The sequence below is a fragment of the Sparus aurata genome, chromosome 1, assembly GCF_900880675.1.
Source record: "Sparus aurata chromosome 1, fSpaAur1.1, whole genome shotgun sequence".
NCBI lineage: Eukaryota > Metazoa > Chordata > Actinopteri > Spariformes > Sparidae > Sparus > Sparus aurata.
The window spans coordinates 7,553,128-7,567,980 of record NC_044187.1 but is presented as its reverse complement, the minus strand read 5'-3'; the positions used below and the strand labels follow the sequence as shown (position 1 = coordinate 7,567,980).

Genomic DNA, 14,853 nt, shown 5'->3' with positions numbered 1-14,853 from the left:
CATACACTGATGGCAATTTGGGGTTCAGTATCTTTTCTTATAGCCAGAGTTAGGGATGTCCTGAACATGTTTTTTTTTTACCCCGATTCGAGTTCTTTAATATTTAGTATCTACCGATACCGAGTCCTGATCCGATACTCAGCCTTAACTAATATTTTCCTGTATAATACAGCTGCATTAAGAAAAAAATTACCTGCATCCAAGCTGTTCCTTAATAGGTTTTTTTTATTTTGTTGAAACAAAGTATATACTTTCATATGGCTCGTTCTTATTCTGCATATGCTATTGCAACACAGGCCGACCAGCTTCCTTGCCCACGCTTGGTACCTCCATATAATCCATTGCTTTTTTCATGTTCCTTACGTTGTCACTAAAAATGACGTGGACGCATTGCTCGTCTATTCCACACGTGTTCATCATCTCCTCGACTGCCTGTTTTACATGTTCTGCTGTATGAGACTCACGAAAATGACGCGCATACCGGCACGTTGTAATTTAAAAGTGGAATCGATGTAATGTAATGCTGAGATGGTGGGGCATACCAGGGATTCAAAAACTCCAGATGACGAAGAAAACCCTGATCCTCTACCTTCGAGATGGGCTGGTCATCCAGAGCGATTAATTCAATTACCTTCTCTGTAACATTTTATCACACCAAATGAGTAGTATTAAATGCAGCTCTTTTTTTTTCCCTCGCAAAACGGTCGTGTTGCAGATGTTACATGTTGCCGCCGGAGTGCTTTCGCTTCCTAATTTAAGTTATTTCCACAATGCAGACATTTTATCCACCGGTTTTCCGGAGTTACATTACATCTGAGTTCTGCGGATCAAATCGAGACATGCCTAGTCAAAGTACATCAAAGAATGGAGAAAGACAGAAGAGAACAACAAGAAAAAATGAAGATAGAGATGGGTAACGACAGTCGTTTAGAGACAAAAGACATAAAAGGAAAAAGAAAACTCAACAAGAATAGAGGAAAAAGGAGAAAAGGCTAAATTGAGTGAGAGGTGTAGGAAAACGTCTGTGGTGAACTGTTTTATGACCTTTCAAAAGACGACACCTTGTCCATCTTTTTGGTTTGACAAAGGTCAAGGTTGCAATCATTGGCTGTTCCCCCTCATTAGTAGGCCAGTCTGGCATCTCTTCACTCCTTCAGGACTGCTGAGTCGGATGCTTCTTCTCCAGGGGCGGGATACTGACAAAAAAAACAAAGATTCACATCAGTGGTTCAGCTCCCGATCATGTTGCCTACAGTACTCTCCTCTGAAAATCAAATTACAGGCAACGCCAAGCGCGTCAGTTCATCTCTAATCCCCCTGTATACACAGAAAAGAACACCAGCTAATCTAGGCTTTTTGCTCACAACAGCAATAACACGCATTAGCAAGCTGAGATCTTTGATTTATTTTGATTTTTTTCTCTCTCTTCTTTTAATTAGATGCTTGATTAAAGCTGCGAGGGTGGTGGGGGGGATGTCAGTGTGGGGCTTATCTCTGATTACTCCTCAAACAAATTATTTTCCATTACCCCAACGTTTAGGGCAAACTGCTCAGCTGAGGGGGGAGGTGTGGGTATAAATATAAATATAGAGGTTTATTGGAGAGAAGGGGTTTCAGCAAGGAGAAGAAATGAGTTAAATACAGTGGTTGTATGCAGAGAGACAGAAGTGAAAGCCTGGCAGGGAATGTGGAAGGAAACATAGAGGAAGACAATTGGGAGAAGCCAACGAGGGAGATGGGGAAGGAAAAACGAGAGGAATGAAAAGAGGTTTCTGACACCTGTTTGATTCGGTAGTCCTTCAAGTGTCCATTTGTAAGGATCACAGTTATTTTCAGGTTGTATTTTTGCTGGAAACAGTCCAGTGTATCACCCGCCTCATCCCCAAAGTGCCATTGAATTAATGTCCAGGAAACAGTCTGGTCTGTAAAATGTCAGCAAATAGAAAACTAGGTGCAGGACGATTTTCCGGAGCTCTCACAGACATCTTCAGATTGCCTTTTAAAAAATGTTATAACGTAGAAGTGGTCTTTAATGGACAAAATGAGTCGAATCTAATCCAATTTGTGTGCATGATAAAGCACAACCTTGGAGTATAACCTGACTGATTACTCCAAGTTATTAGTAGTGAGATAATGGACAGTGTCACAAGCTAATTTGAACGAAATCTTCACCTGAAACAGACTTTGTGGTATTTCGTAAAAAGTCTACAGGAAGTGCACCTTATGTACTTTCGTTCCAGATTTCACACGAGTGAACTTGTTTAGTTTGCACGTCTGAAACTCCCAACATTTGGATTTAGCCATGTTTATATTGCTGGAGCAGTCTTGTAATATACAGGCGTTGTTAAGACTGCAACAAATCAGATATGTTTCTTAAACCAGATCTTTTAGACACACTGTCTGAACTGTTATTCGCAAGTAATCTGATTGGATTTTTTCGTCAACCAACCAGCAACAACTAACAACGTAGGTGGCAGTTATTACGAATGCTGATGCTGCGGCTGTTTCTGAGACAGATGCATGAGAAAATTGAGTTCCTTCACCTCGCCGTCCTAACAATTGTGATGTTAAGTTGCCATGTAGAACCGTCAGATTCTGCTCAACGACTCTGACGCACATCTAGTTTGATGTGATCGTTATTGCTGTTTGCAATAACTTTAGCCCGGCCACAGAGTCTGGACTGACTGTAGAAATCTGATTGAATCACATTTAAATGTGGCTTGTGGCTTGTTTACCAATCCAGACTCTCTAAAATCTCATATTTCTCTCTTTCGTGATAAATACGAGTCAAGCAAACATTCCCTCCAACCTTTATGTTGTTGACAGCAGGCAGGATCGACCCATTGACTTCCAGGTTTGACCCTGACCACACCAGCACCAGGTGGTGTTTTGGTCTTTTTTTCCCACCAGCTGCTGCGGCGCTGTCACAACCCATTTATTTAACGCTGTTCAACATTTTCTGTCACAGGAACCTCCACTACCAATTACATAACATTCAAAGCCCTGAATGGCACATGTTTATCTCTAAAAATAACCCTAACCCTCACTCCGTTTTCTAAACTTTATGCCTGCCCTTGCTTTGACCTTGCTTGTGTTGTGTAATATAAAGAAGGTCCTTGTGCGTCCTCAGGTCAGGATGCATGCCAACAAGTTTTCCGCACTTACCCTCACTATCGTTTTTGAAATCTCAGCCCACCAGTTGGAAGAAAAACCTCCTCTTCCTTTTAATTTTTGACACGTTGTCTCTCTGACAGGCCTTTGATGCATTCATCTACATCTTTTTCGCTCTGGAGATGGTTATAAAGATGGTCGCCCTGGGGATCTTTGGTCGACGCTGCTACCTTGGGGACACGTGGAACCGACTGGATTTCTTCATCGTCATGGCAGGGTGAGAACCTTCTGTTCCTTTTGTTTTATCCCATGCTGTATGTCGGGGGACTCACGTGACTGTTAACAATGACAGGTTCTGGGTCCACACATCTTGCAAAGCTTCAGGATTTACAGCACAAAATGAAGCAATTCTCAGCGCAAAGTAAATCATAATGGGCAGACACCATATTCATAAAACTCGCGTGATGGATTAAATGGGAACAAAAACTAATTCATTCCCAGTTGTGCATTTTCCTGAAATCCTACAGCTCTCCTTTTAGAGCAGATTCGAATGAATTAAAAAGTTCTAATGTTTAATTATGATGTATCATGGTTCTATTTAAAGGCCAGGCTCCAAATCTCATTATCCGGCTCAGCTTTCTTTTTGTATACCTGACAGTTCTCGATCCTCTGCGCCACCCGGCATGGCCAATCGTGTCGGAGTTGAATATGTAACATGACATGAAATATTAACGTGTTGATAGTCAGCGGCTCTCACCTGGGACACGGCTGACAATAAGACAGCGTTAATGTAATTCAGCTGAGCTAATCACCGCGATGTAATTAAGTGAATGAGCTGAAATTACCCTGTCATCGTTTTTGCACACGGCCCTCCCGTTACTGCTGACTTCATGAATATGAGCTGAAACCTTTGGCTGGTGAATTGAATCACTTAAACAGACACATTATGAAAGAAACAGACCAATAAACGTTAACATAACCTCTTTTTTTTACCACAAATGTTGAGCTACAAATGTTTAAATTAGGTCAAGCCTGATAATATGCATGCCATGTGTGTAAAATTATTGATAAACTAATTAATATGTAACCATTCTTGTGACCCTGACTGTAAGCCTATGTGATTTCTGCTTTCGCACATTGTAGCTCACACTGTCTTCTTCACGTGTTACGGCGCACCTGTTGCAGTGTGTTTTTGGCGGCAGAGCATTGCACTCTCTCTGCTTTTAGTTTTTCTTTGAATGTCTACTTTCACTTTCTTGACTGATGCTCAGCCAGCGGGGGAAGTTGAGCCTTTTATAAATCATTTTTCAGTTCAGTTGGTCCAGAAAAACAAACACTGTCGCCTTTTTTTTTTTTTTTATGTCTGGTTTGTTCTGTGTTTACACTGACTGATTACAAGCTTCCCGAGATGTGTGATTAAGAAGTCACATTGATTGAGAAGTAACACGTTCACTGGACAGTTTTGATGGCTGTCACCCTCTATCATCGCCGCCATGTGGACCTACGGAGGGAAATCAATTTCTGGTGAAGTGACAGCAGGCCGTGCAGCACTTGATCGCACCTCGTGTGTTTATTTACCGTCTCTGGTGTCACAGATAGCTCACAAAGACTAGACTACAACCGGACCTGATGTGATACGAGATAATGATGTAACAGGTGAAACAGGACGGAACAAGATGATAAAGAGGTTTCTTGCATTGAATAGATGATGGTGGATCATCATACCAGTCTGTGTAGGGCACTGAGGTGTACCAAAAGATTTTGAACACACAGATAACTTAGATGATCACTTTCTTGGCAGCGGACATTCAACAGGTGGATTCAACAGTAGTTTTGCTTTCGTATTTATGCTAAAAATCATTAATCTACCACCACAAAAACCTGCGTAATCCACAAATAAAAACGAGAGCTCTGCATTCTCACCTCGGTATTATTAGTCGGCTTTTGGTTTAACCAGCAATTTCACTGGATAAAATAATGGGAGTTGGTGACATAATAAAGGAAAAAAAACCTCCCTGGCAAGAAGCAGACATTTCCAAAGCTGGGCTACCACAGTATCTCTTGGCACATGATAATTAAAGTAATTAACATGATTTGACGATTCAAAACAATCAAGCTGTATCGTATCATTTTTATGTCCTCTAGTATTTTTCAAGAGATAATTAGAAAGCAGAGCAGAACCCCCAACCGATCAGTAAACGATTCCTTGTTACGGGAGATGAAACCACCGGGTTGTCGGGGGATGCTGCGTAAATGTCTGTCACAACTGTGTTAAATGTTGGCTGAGGCTCTTGTTAAAGAGACATTCTCTCCATCATGTAGGGACTTTACGAACATCGTAATCGACTCTGACAAGAACAAATGGTTACAGTCAAAAACACCAGTATCTCTGTAACGTTTCAAGGGATTATTCAAGTCATTATTCAAATGTTATCAATTTGAAATATATACCAGAATGCTTCGGCAGCGGCAGAGATATCCTAATGTTTTTGTCCCTAGCATGTTTCAAGCTCTAAGAGTGCTGGATCCTATTTTCCCTGTAATATAAATGAAAAGCATATGTTGTCCTTGTCATGTTAAGATCTTTTAAACTACACTCCTGATTCTCCTGATTGTCAACTGGTAATCCAACCAGTAGTGGAGGTGCTGTGGTTGACTTTAATTGAATTTTAATTCATCTTAAGGAGACAGTAGAAAACATGTGTAAAACTGTGTGTTATCATGGTTGGTTGGTGGTTACCAGTCTGTATAGTTTACCATGCTACTGGCAGTTGAAGTAATTTGTTGGCTTGCGGTCTTGAGTCGTTGATTCTGGTCATTTCAGCTGATGGCATGCTTGTCCTCATGTGCACCCTTTTTGCCCAAACAGTGAGAGGTCTAATGAGTTATTTGGTGATTGTTTGATGTGACAGCTCCTCCAGAGCCACAGAAAGACATTAAACAGCTGGTTTCACAGGCTGAGTGGAACTCCCCATGACTACACAAATGTTTTTTTATGTGTAAAATCAGCGGAGTTTGTAATAAGGCAACCGCACAATATTTCAGCTAATGATTTAATTGGTGTGTAATGTGTAGGAACAATGGAATGAAATAGCCTGGTATCTTTTGTTTCGATCAATGTCTCGGGGACTTTACACCCTCATGCCAACACAATGCTGGAGTGCACGCTAACTCAAGTATGTGAAACCTTTCAGACCAAGCGATGCAGACCAGTTCTCCAATGGAAATTGGTTCGGACCAGTTTACTGCTGATTTGAGTTGTTATCAGACCAAAATGCCTCTGGACGGAACTGGATAGACTTTCAAACTATCAGGGCAACAAAACATGAGATGTAGCGCTGAGCTAGGTGACAGCAGAGCTTGGACAACCTATAACAACAGATGAAATGAAAGCTTGTTAGCTCCCACTGAATCATTCTCTACTACCAACAAGAATACAACAAACAGCGTGAATCACGGGCTGCTGCTTTGCTTGTGTTGGCAGTATTATAATGTGATGAGCGAGCTAGCTTCGGTCCAGATGGTACAGAGGAGTGAGTCACCAGTTAACACGGCCACTCATTAGACTGAACCACAAGCAGTGTGGTAGTGTCCTTTCCTTACAAAAGTTGGAAAAAAATATTCTTTTAAATACGCCAGTCCAACAGAACCCACTCAAACCCCATCATCCACAGAACCCTCTATCAACTCCTGGACTGTATATAAAGTAAATGGATCAGAACCACCCAGTATAAGATAAACTTGTGGTTGGTTGTCCTTTTCCTGAAGCAACCAGGTCGACTCGGGGCGGACAGGTTTTTCTAAGCAAGTGAAACATTAGTTTGTAGATTTGTCAGGTGCACATTGAGATAACAAGAGATAACAGCCAAATAACACATATACATTTCCTTTAACTTCCATGCACCAACATGGTTGCCAACACAGATCTGCCTGGAAAAACCTTCCACCCCTTTTCTCTCCTCCCCACAATGCCCTCTGCAACAACCCAGGAAGTTCAGATGAGATCCTGAAAGCACTACGTTCACTTTCAATCAATACTCAAATAATTGTTTTAAGTAATGCGTCAAGAGAAAATGTTTGTACTTCAGATTTATATATTTCTGTTACATCGTCCTTAGATGAATTATTAACTTTCTCCTTTCTTTTGGCCCCCCTGCAGCTTTTTAACTGAACTTGCATTTTTCCATCTCACACATTTTCCCCATCTTTCGCCTTTCCATTTCCATTTTCCTCATCTTTTTTTTTTACCTCAGGGGGAAGGTGAACATTTTTCACTCGATTTTACTGCCCTGCTTTCTCTATATTTTCCGCACATTTTCAACAGTCACCAGCTCATTCTTCCAGCCCTCAGGCCAGAGAAGCAACTGCCGCCACCATCTTGCTGTCTCAAAGCGTTTCCTCTGGTCTGTTTCCTCGACTCTGATCTCACACTTTCAGCTCGTACGTCTTCCCTCGCCCTTCTTCTCCTCGTCTTTGCTTCAGTTACCAACCTATAATAGCAGCCACAGAGCTCTGCGCCTCATCTCTGTGCGCCAACCCCCCCCTCCCCAGAGGGATACACCACTACCACCACCACCACCAATTATTCCCCAGTCTTACATCCACCACATGTGGAGCATGTAGCTGCAAGGACGGGGGCGTGATAAAACGCTGCACCCCTGGGAACTAGTGTGCTGCAAACACAAACAGTAGGCAAGCTGCAGGAAAGGGATTATGAGCAGCATGAGTTCCACACCAGGCTCCGCTTAGCTCGCCTGTTGAGCTGAACCAGACCTCTGCACACAGATTGTGCCGAGCAGTGTGTGAGCGTGATGCTTCTGTGTGGAGAAGGCAGGCAGGTGTCCAGCATTAAGCTTGCCTTTTCAGCGGCTTCTCCCACAGGCACAACCCTCCGCTGAGAGCCTGTTTGTTTGGCATTTTTTTTCATAATTTTGACAAACAAAACTCTGAGTTAAAGCCTCACAGATTTAAGTCTTGAGCATTATTACTTAGAGGAACATTTGTTTTTCATTTGTTGAGATGTTTTTCAGTCCGTTCGACAGTTTCCATGTCGACTAGTACCTGTCGTTAAGCTTGATTGTTTAGAAATTTGAAATGGAAACTGCTTGCACTGTGTTTATGTTAATGTGATTTTTAAAACGACTTTCCATTTTTTTTTCACTACAGTTATGTCTGTAGAGTTTTGCTCATGCACAGTGCTTGGCTCAGTGCATGATCGCCTGCAGCAGAGTGGACAGGAAGGAAGGAAATGACAGAGAAGCAAGCGAAGGAATGAGAAGGACTGGCTTGTTTTTTTTTCCGCCTTTAGTCTTTTACTGTTGGCACCTTCCATTGCTCAGCATTAGGACTGTTCCCTTGCCTGCTGGAGGAGATTGGAGGTTTAGTTGTAGAGACACTTTGGAAGTAAAACTGCACTGGAAGCAAAACAAAAAAATTGGCTTGGATTGTGGGTGAACAGTGCAAGAAACCAGTTTTCAAAGTCATCTGGCAATCAACAAATGAACAGATTTTCATCAAAACATGCCCGGAATTGAATTATTGAAGAGAAAAATTGCTCATCAACGACCAATGATCTTAAAAAGAGAAGCAGATTATGCACAACTCTCAGTTGTACATCTCTGAAAATGTGTGTTTATGCATCTAAAGGTCAGATTTAGCAAATACTTCATCTAGACTCAGTGTTTTTGATTGTGCGAGTGCATTTTTATGCCCACTGTATATTTTAATGTGTGTGTGTGTGTCCCTTTTGTGATATTGTGTCACCTGGGGTTGTGTCGGGGAGGCTATCTGCGAGCGCAGGCCCGGCTTTACACCTCCTCTCCCAGGATCCATTCATTCTGTCAGCTCCGCCTCTCTCCCTTCACGCCCTCTATCTGTCTCCAACACTCAGCGGAGGAGGAGGTGAAGAGATGTGTTGAGAGAGCATGAATGAAAAATACGAGCGAAAGAAAGGACATCAAAGTGTATTAATGGTGAAAATGTCAGGCCTCATAAATTTACACAATTTGCGCTCTAAATGCATTTTTATCAAACCCATTGTAAGAGTGACAGCCATGACTGTGTCCTCTGCTGCACAGGCTGCTGCTCGCTTACTCGACTGATTCTCGGAGCATTAGCCGCCGCGGCAGAACCACAGCTGCACAATGGGTAATCTGAACGAGGCCAATTGCTTGCTGCAGCGCCGCTATTGTTGCAGCCCTAGATGCTGGATTGCGTGATTGGCTCCTGATGGGCAATGCTGCACTAAAGTTCAGCTCCTGAGAGAGTCACCGCGGTGGCAAATGATCCCGTCTTCCACACATCATTTCTTCGTGTCAGGCTAGAAAAGGCTTTTGTGCCATTAAGGGAGAAGAACATATAGATTTTTTAAAATTGAATTGGTCCTTAAAGCAAGAAGGATTTATCAGCTCTTAGAGCCGCCTTAAATCTTATTACGTGAGTTTAAATTGTGAAATTTAAACTGTATTTATTCTTGCAACACAAATACTCTTATGCTTTGGACAGCACAGACCAACACATCTCAACTCGTCAAGTACAGCAGCTTGGTCAGCGGCCTTATGATTTATAATATGATGCTCTATCTGTCCCTCTATTCTCATTATTTCAGGTTAAGAGCTCTGCATCCACAATCATGGATGGAGATGGTCCAACTTCCCATGAAAATGGCAGGTTTTGGACAGCACAAAAAAAACACAGAAATGTCCACAGGTCCTTAAAAAACGCTATTTCGCGAGACAGAAGCTGCTTGAATTGTCCCCTGGTTTCTTGAAATAAACACCCTGTCTTGACTCCAAATAAACAGCAGGATATATCCCCAAGTGTCTTCAGACAAACTCACTGGTGTGACTTGAACTGCAGTTAGCCATTTTGCAGCACCAATGCAACCACCATTCCTGTCATACTTAGGCCATACCCACACGTACCAAAATGATCGTTTTTTCCTCCGTCTTCCTCGGCATCGTTTCCAGAATGTTTGCGTCCAAACGAATCCATTGTAACTGACTCAACACACTGTAATTCATATTCCAGCCTATAGGTGGCGCTTGAAATTCACCAAAAATGGAGAAGAAGAGACGGAGCATGTGCGTAAAGCTTGCGCACTGTGTACAAACAGACAGCAGAAGAAGAAACCGAAACACAGCAAGAAGAAGACGGAAATGGCTAGTTAGTTGTCCATAATCCTTTTTTGCTCAGCGTAGTGGCAGAGGAGCATAATAATTTTTCCTAGTAACCCTAATAGGCTCTTCTGCGGCACAGACACGAGCATGTAGTCCGCCATTGTTGTTGTTGTTGTTATGAGACGGCACAGGGTTAAGAGATCGAAGGCTAGAGGTCGAGGGGTGGGGCGAGGGCGTCATCGATACGCAAAGTATGCGGATTTGCTGTCCACACGAGAGCGCAAGGGCAGCGTTTTGGAATTTTTCCACCCTGAGACCAGGTTTCAAAAAAGTGAGTTTACAGGATCCATGTGGACGATCGACCAAAACGAAGCAAAACATGTATGTTTACACACAAAAGCGTTTCCATGTGGATGGACCCTTAGAAGAGTAGGGCCACTGACCCGGTGCCATATGTGACACTTTGGAAGCGAGAACATGCTGTGACTGCTGTTGCTTCTGAAGTGAAAGGCTTGGTAGTCAGTTTTAGTTGTAGGATTTATTTGTTTTTCACTCCTTCTCTCGATTGCCAGTTCCAGAAAACCCAAAAATGCAGCACACAATGTCAAATGAAATCTCTCTTATGTTGGTTTGACTTTTTTTTTTTTTAAATGTCATACATTTATCAACATAAATGAATAAATCTGGTTTGTGGATTTGACTTGTTAACACAGTAAAAACAAACAACTGGAAGGATGAGATTTTAAAGACGTTAATGATTCCAATGGATCTGCCTGGAAAGTGACAGTCACGTCGCGTTGGAGACATCATACTTGTGTCTGAACATATAGTGTCTGTCGGTGTGTGTCATTGTAATCAATGCATTTTCCTTTTTTTGTCCGTGCCATCTGTTTCTCGTTGTTTTCTGGTATTGTTTTCATGTTACACAAATATGTACACATGCTTACATTTGTATGCAGTAAGTGTGCAGGTCTTCATATATCAAACATATTCTTTCAGTGCATATCTCAACCGTCTCCCCCTCATATTCTAAACTGCCACGCTTTGTAATGCTAAGGAGAGCAGATGGGAGACCGTAATTGATCGCAATCTGCATCGGAGGAACTATATTTACACATACATCAAATGTTCTCCCTCGTCTTTGACAGCGATAAGTGCTCTCTGTGCTTAAACACGTAGGTTTCCGAAACAATAGGTGGAAGCAGGCATGTTCTTGAAGTTAAAAATAACGTGATCATAATAAGAGTAACACCGGAGTGTCATCTGCAAATGTGATGATTGCGAAACACTGCGTTGGGATAAGATTCAATTTCATAGAGAAGTCTTCCAAGCTACATCGGTAGAACAAAGTGTTCCCAAAGAAGAAACTTATCAATTACCAATTTCACTTACCAATTTCTTTATATCTATCTACTCTTTCACTGTAAGATCAGAGACAGACTTGTGAGCTTTCTATGATCATAATGGGGACTCATAGTAATGTGCAGTCCACATTAGCAGTGTTCAAGTGTTTGTTTTCCCTTGTGTTGACCTTCACTTGCTGCTTTTACTGCGCTGTTGTCCCTTTTCATTCAATCTACCATCATCCAAATCAATGTATTCTCCAGTTATGGCAACAGGGAGGCGACTAATGTAATAGAGGTGAATTCTCTCGGTGGATAAAAGGGTTTGTATCCGACTGCACTGCCAGACTTTCACAGTGACAAAACCTTTGAGTCAGTACTCCACTTTTGATTCACAGAGCGCATGCTGCAACCTCATTGTTTTTAGTGAATCTACCATCCTGTCGGCTCTGTACAGAGAGAACTTGTGCTGCTGTAGTGCTGAATCAGGCACTCGATCGTGTAGTCATTACTCAGTAAAACCGAACAGTCTGCAGCCAAATCTAAAAGGTGAACGCCAGCGAATTAATCCATTCGTGCAATCGTTTAATGCTCAACAAAGGAGTTTTTGAGTATTTAGTCGATGTCTCATCACGTCCCTGATCCCCTTGTTTTTTTGGGTGATGGCCAAGCGATGTATGAGTGAGTAGTTCAGATAATGCAGTTGACTTCCATTCTTGGATTAACATCATGTGGTGCTGCATAACATACAGCAGTGTGGTTTGTGCTTGTGGGTGTGTTATCACCAGCTGCATTAACATACAGAAGGATGCAGGGCTGCTTATACAATTTTGTATGTGTTTCTCACATTCAATACAATAATGGCAAAATTGTTAAATTAACAATTACTGTACCACCAATATAATACGTGAGTGGTGGATGTGGGCATGTGTGTGTTTATGCTGCATCCATACATCGTAATGCAAACACTAATTTACACCAGCTAGTTAAAGTAATGGATGACAGACATACAATATTTGAAATGTTTAATTGACTGAAGCTTTGTCTTATGTGTGTGCGTGTCTGTGTGTGTTTGCACAGTGTGTGTTTGGGTGCACACGCACATGTTGTAATTACTTTAATTGCAGGATGAGGTATGAGGTTACAGAGTTAATGATCCAGAATAGTTTTGACACTAATCGTACGTAGTAAATGAAGCCGGGGGATCAGCCTGGTATCATATAGCACCGACTGTTGAAACAGATGTGTTTGCATTTTTTGCTGATAATTTCGTATCAGTCAAGCAATCTTTTTAGAGAAGTTCAGGCTTATATCTGTAGGTGATGGATCATTTCTTTGTCCGTAGTGAAAGAAGCTTTCATATGTCGTCTACATACTTCAATCAGTAAAAACAAACCTGGTATGGGGTTGTAAAAAAAAAAAAAAGAAGACGAGAGGCTTCCGTTGATATAAAAATCATCAGGAGTGAGTTGTAAAATGTATCTGTATGAAAATGATGTGGAGTACTACTTACAGGCTGTCCCCCTGGTGCTGAATATTTCTCTTACATCTCTTTGAATGCCCCGCGGGTGTCATACATGCACTTTGATGATGGAGGCACTTTGAGTAGAATAACGGGCATACAGACAGGGTAAGAGTCTCAGTTAAGACTTCAGACCACCCACATTTAACATTTATATACCCATAAAATCCTGGACAAAATGAGCTGAAAAAAATGGCCTACTGAAACAGAAACTTCTTCTGAGACAGTGAAAGTTAGATGTGAAGATTGATCATTTCAATCTCTCTCCGTTTCATTAGGTGGTTGGCTTTAGCTTAGCCTAGCTTGTTACACACAGGGGAAGCAGAGGGGAAAAGTCTGGTGGCTGCAATTTGTACATTGATCTCTACTTTCCACTTAGGGCTGTAAAAACTGACAGTTTGTCAGTGCAAGCAGCTTATTGCAACCCATGCTGACATTTATTTTAAGGTCCAGACCTCCAGAGGCCAAAGAAATAATGACGAGAGCAAAGGAGGAAGTCAGGGGACCTAGTATGAGGAGCGACAAAGCTGGGATGTGGTCGTGGTGGATGGTTGGGTCAAACACAGGACTTTAACTTAAAGTCAAACTGACTTATTTTACTTAAGCCAACTTACTTAAATTATAACACATACCAATGAGGAGTTACATACCAAAAAAAATACCTATTGTAAACAAAACCATGATCATTTCCGAAACCTAACCAACCATTTCAAAACACTAAATGGTCGTAACTCAGTCGTATAGAAATATAAGTCATTTTGGGAGTTAATGTCAATAAACCTATCCTATCATTTAGGTTTAAGAATGTGTTGCTGGTATAGAAGCTAACAATGTCTACACATGTTCAATGTAAGCCATGTGTTTCGGAGTTGTTACAGCAGAAGGCACCTTCAGTGATGCAGATTTGGTGGCTTTTAACACTTTTTTACTCGTTATCTTTCAAAGGGTTGAGCGACAAATATATCAAATTATTTTGGGGAAACATTAGCACCTCTTCCTTAAGGATACATTTGAGTGAGTGACTGAATGTGAACTCATCCTTCCTCGCCGTAGCTGCTACATGTTCAGTCGACCTCACAGCAGCCAACTGGAAACACAAAGGAGCTGTGAATGCGCCTACAAGTGTGAACAACTTACCACTTTTAATAGGAAGTTCCCTCTCCTTTCTCTTCTATCAGACTACTCACCTGTTTAACACAGTTGATGAGAATTTGTTTGGAAAATCGCAGGTTGATCGAGCGCCTAAATAATCACAGCTGATGACTGAGCTGTTTCGGAGTTTGCGTCCCAAGTGTGACAAAGAGTCGTGATCGACTATAGTTTGCAGCGCTGGGCACTTTTTGTAGAGCCTGGTCAGCCATTTTCCCTCGGTGCTATGGCTTGTGCTAAGTAGGCTAAACACATCCCTGCTGTTCTGAATCAACAGAGATGGAAGTTATGTTAATTGCTTCATCTAACTCCTGCAAGAAAGCATACAGACACCTGAAATATACAAATATTCTTTGAAACCTGGTTCAGCCACGTTTGATGTACTTTTTCTTCACTAAGTTTACTGGTAAAGAGTCCAACCAACCAACCGTTTAGTCTCCTACAGTGTATTTTATTTCATACGTGTGTGTTATAGATTCAGATGCTTAAATATGACGTATAGAGTGTGACAGGAAGAGATGGTGGGGGGACATGTGGGCAGAGAGATGGGTAATGTGACCACGCCGGCTTCAGCAGACAGCTGGCTTGATCTTTGACAAGATATTCACAT

The 14,853-nt window shown here is 41.8% G+C and overlaps 1 protein-coding gene across 2 annotated transcripts in view; it reads left to right on the top strand.

The window, feature by feature from the left end:
• The window catches only part of cacna1ib (calcium voltage-gated channel subunit alpha1 Ib), a 232,969-nt gene that overhangs the window by 89,821 nt on the left and 128,295 nt on the right, over nt 1-14,853 (top strand). For both annotated transcript variants that reach the window (XM_030431025.1, XM_030431017.1), the window contains exon 4: nt 3,255-3,388. In XM_030431025.1, the coding sequence (XP_030286885.1) occupies nt 3,255-3,388 (134 nt within the window). The remainder of the gene's footprint in view (nt 1-3,254; nt 3,389-14,853) is intronic.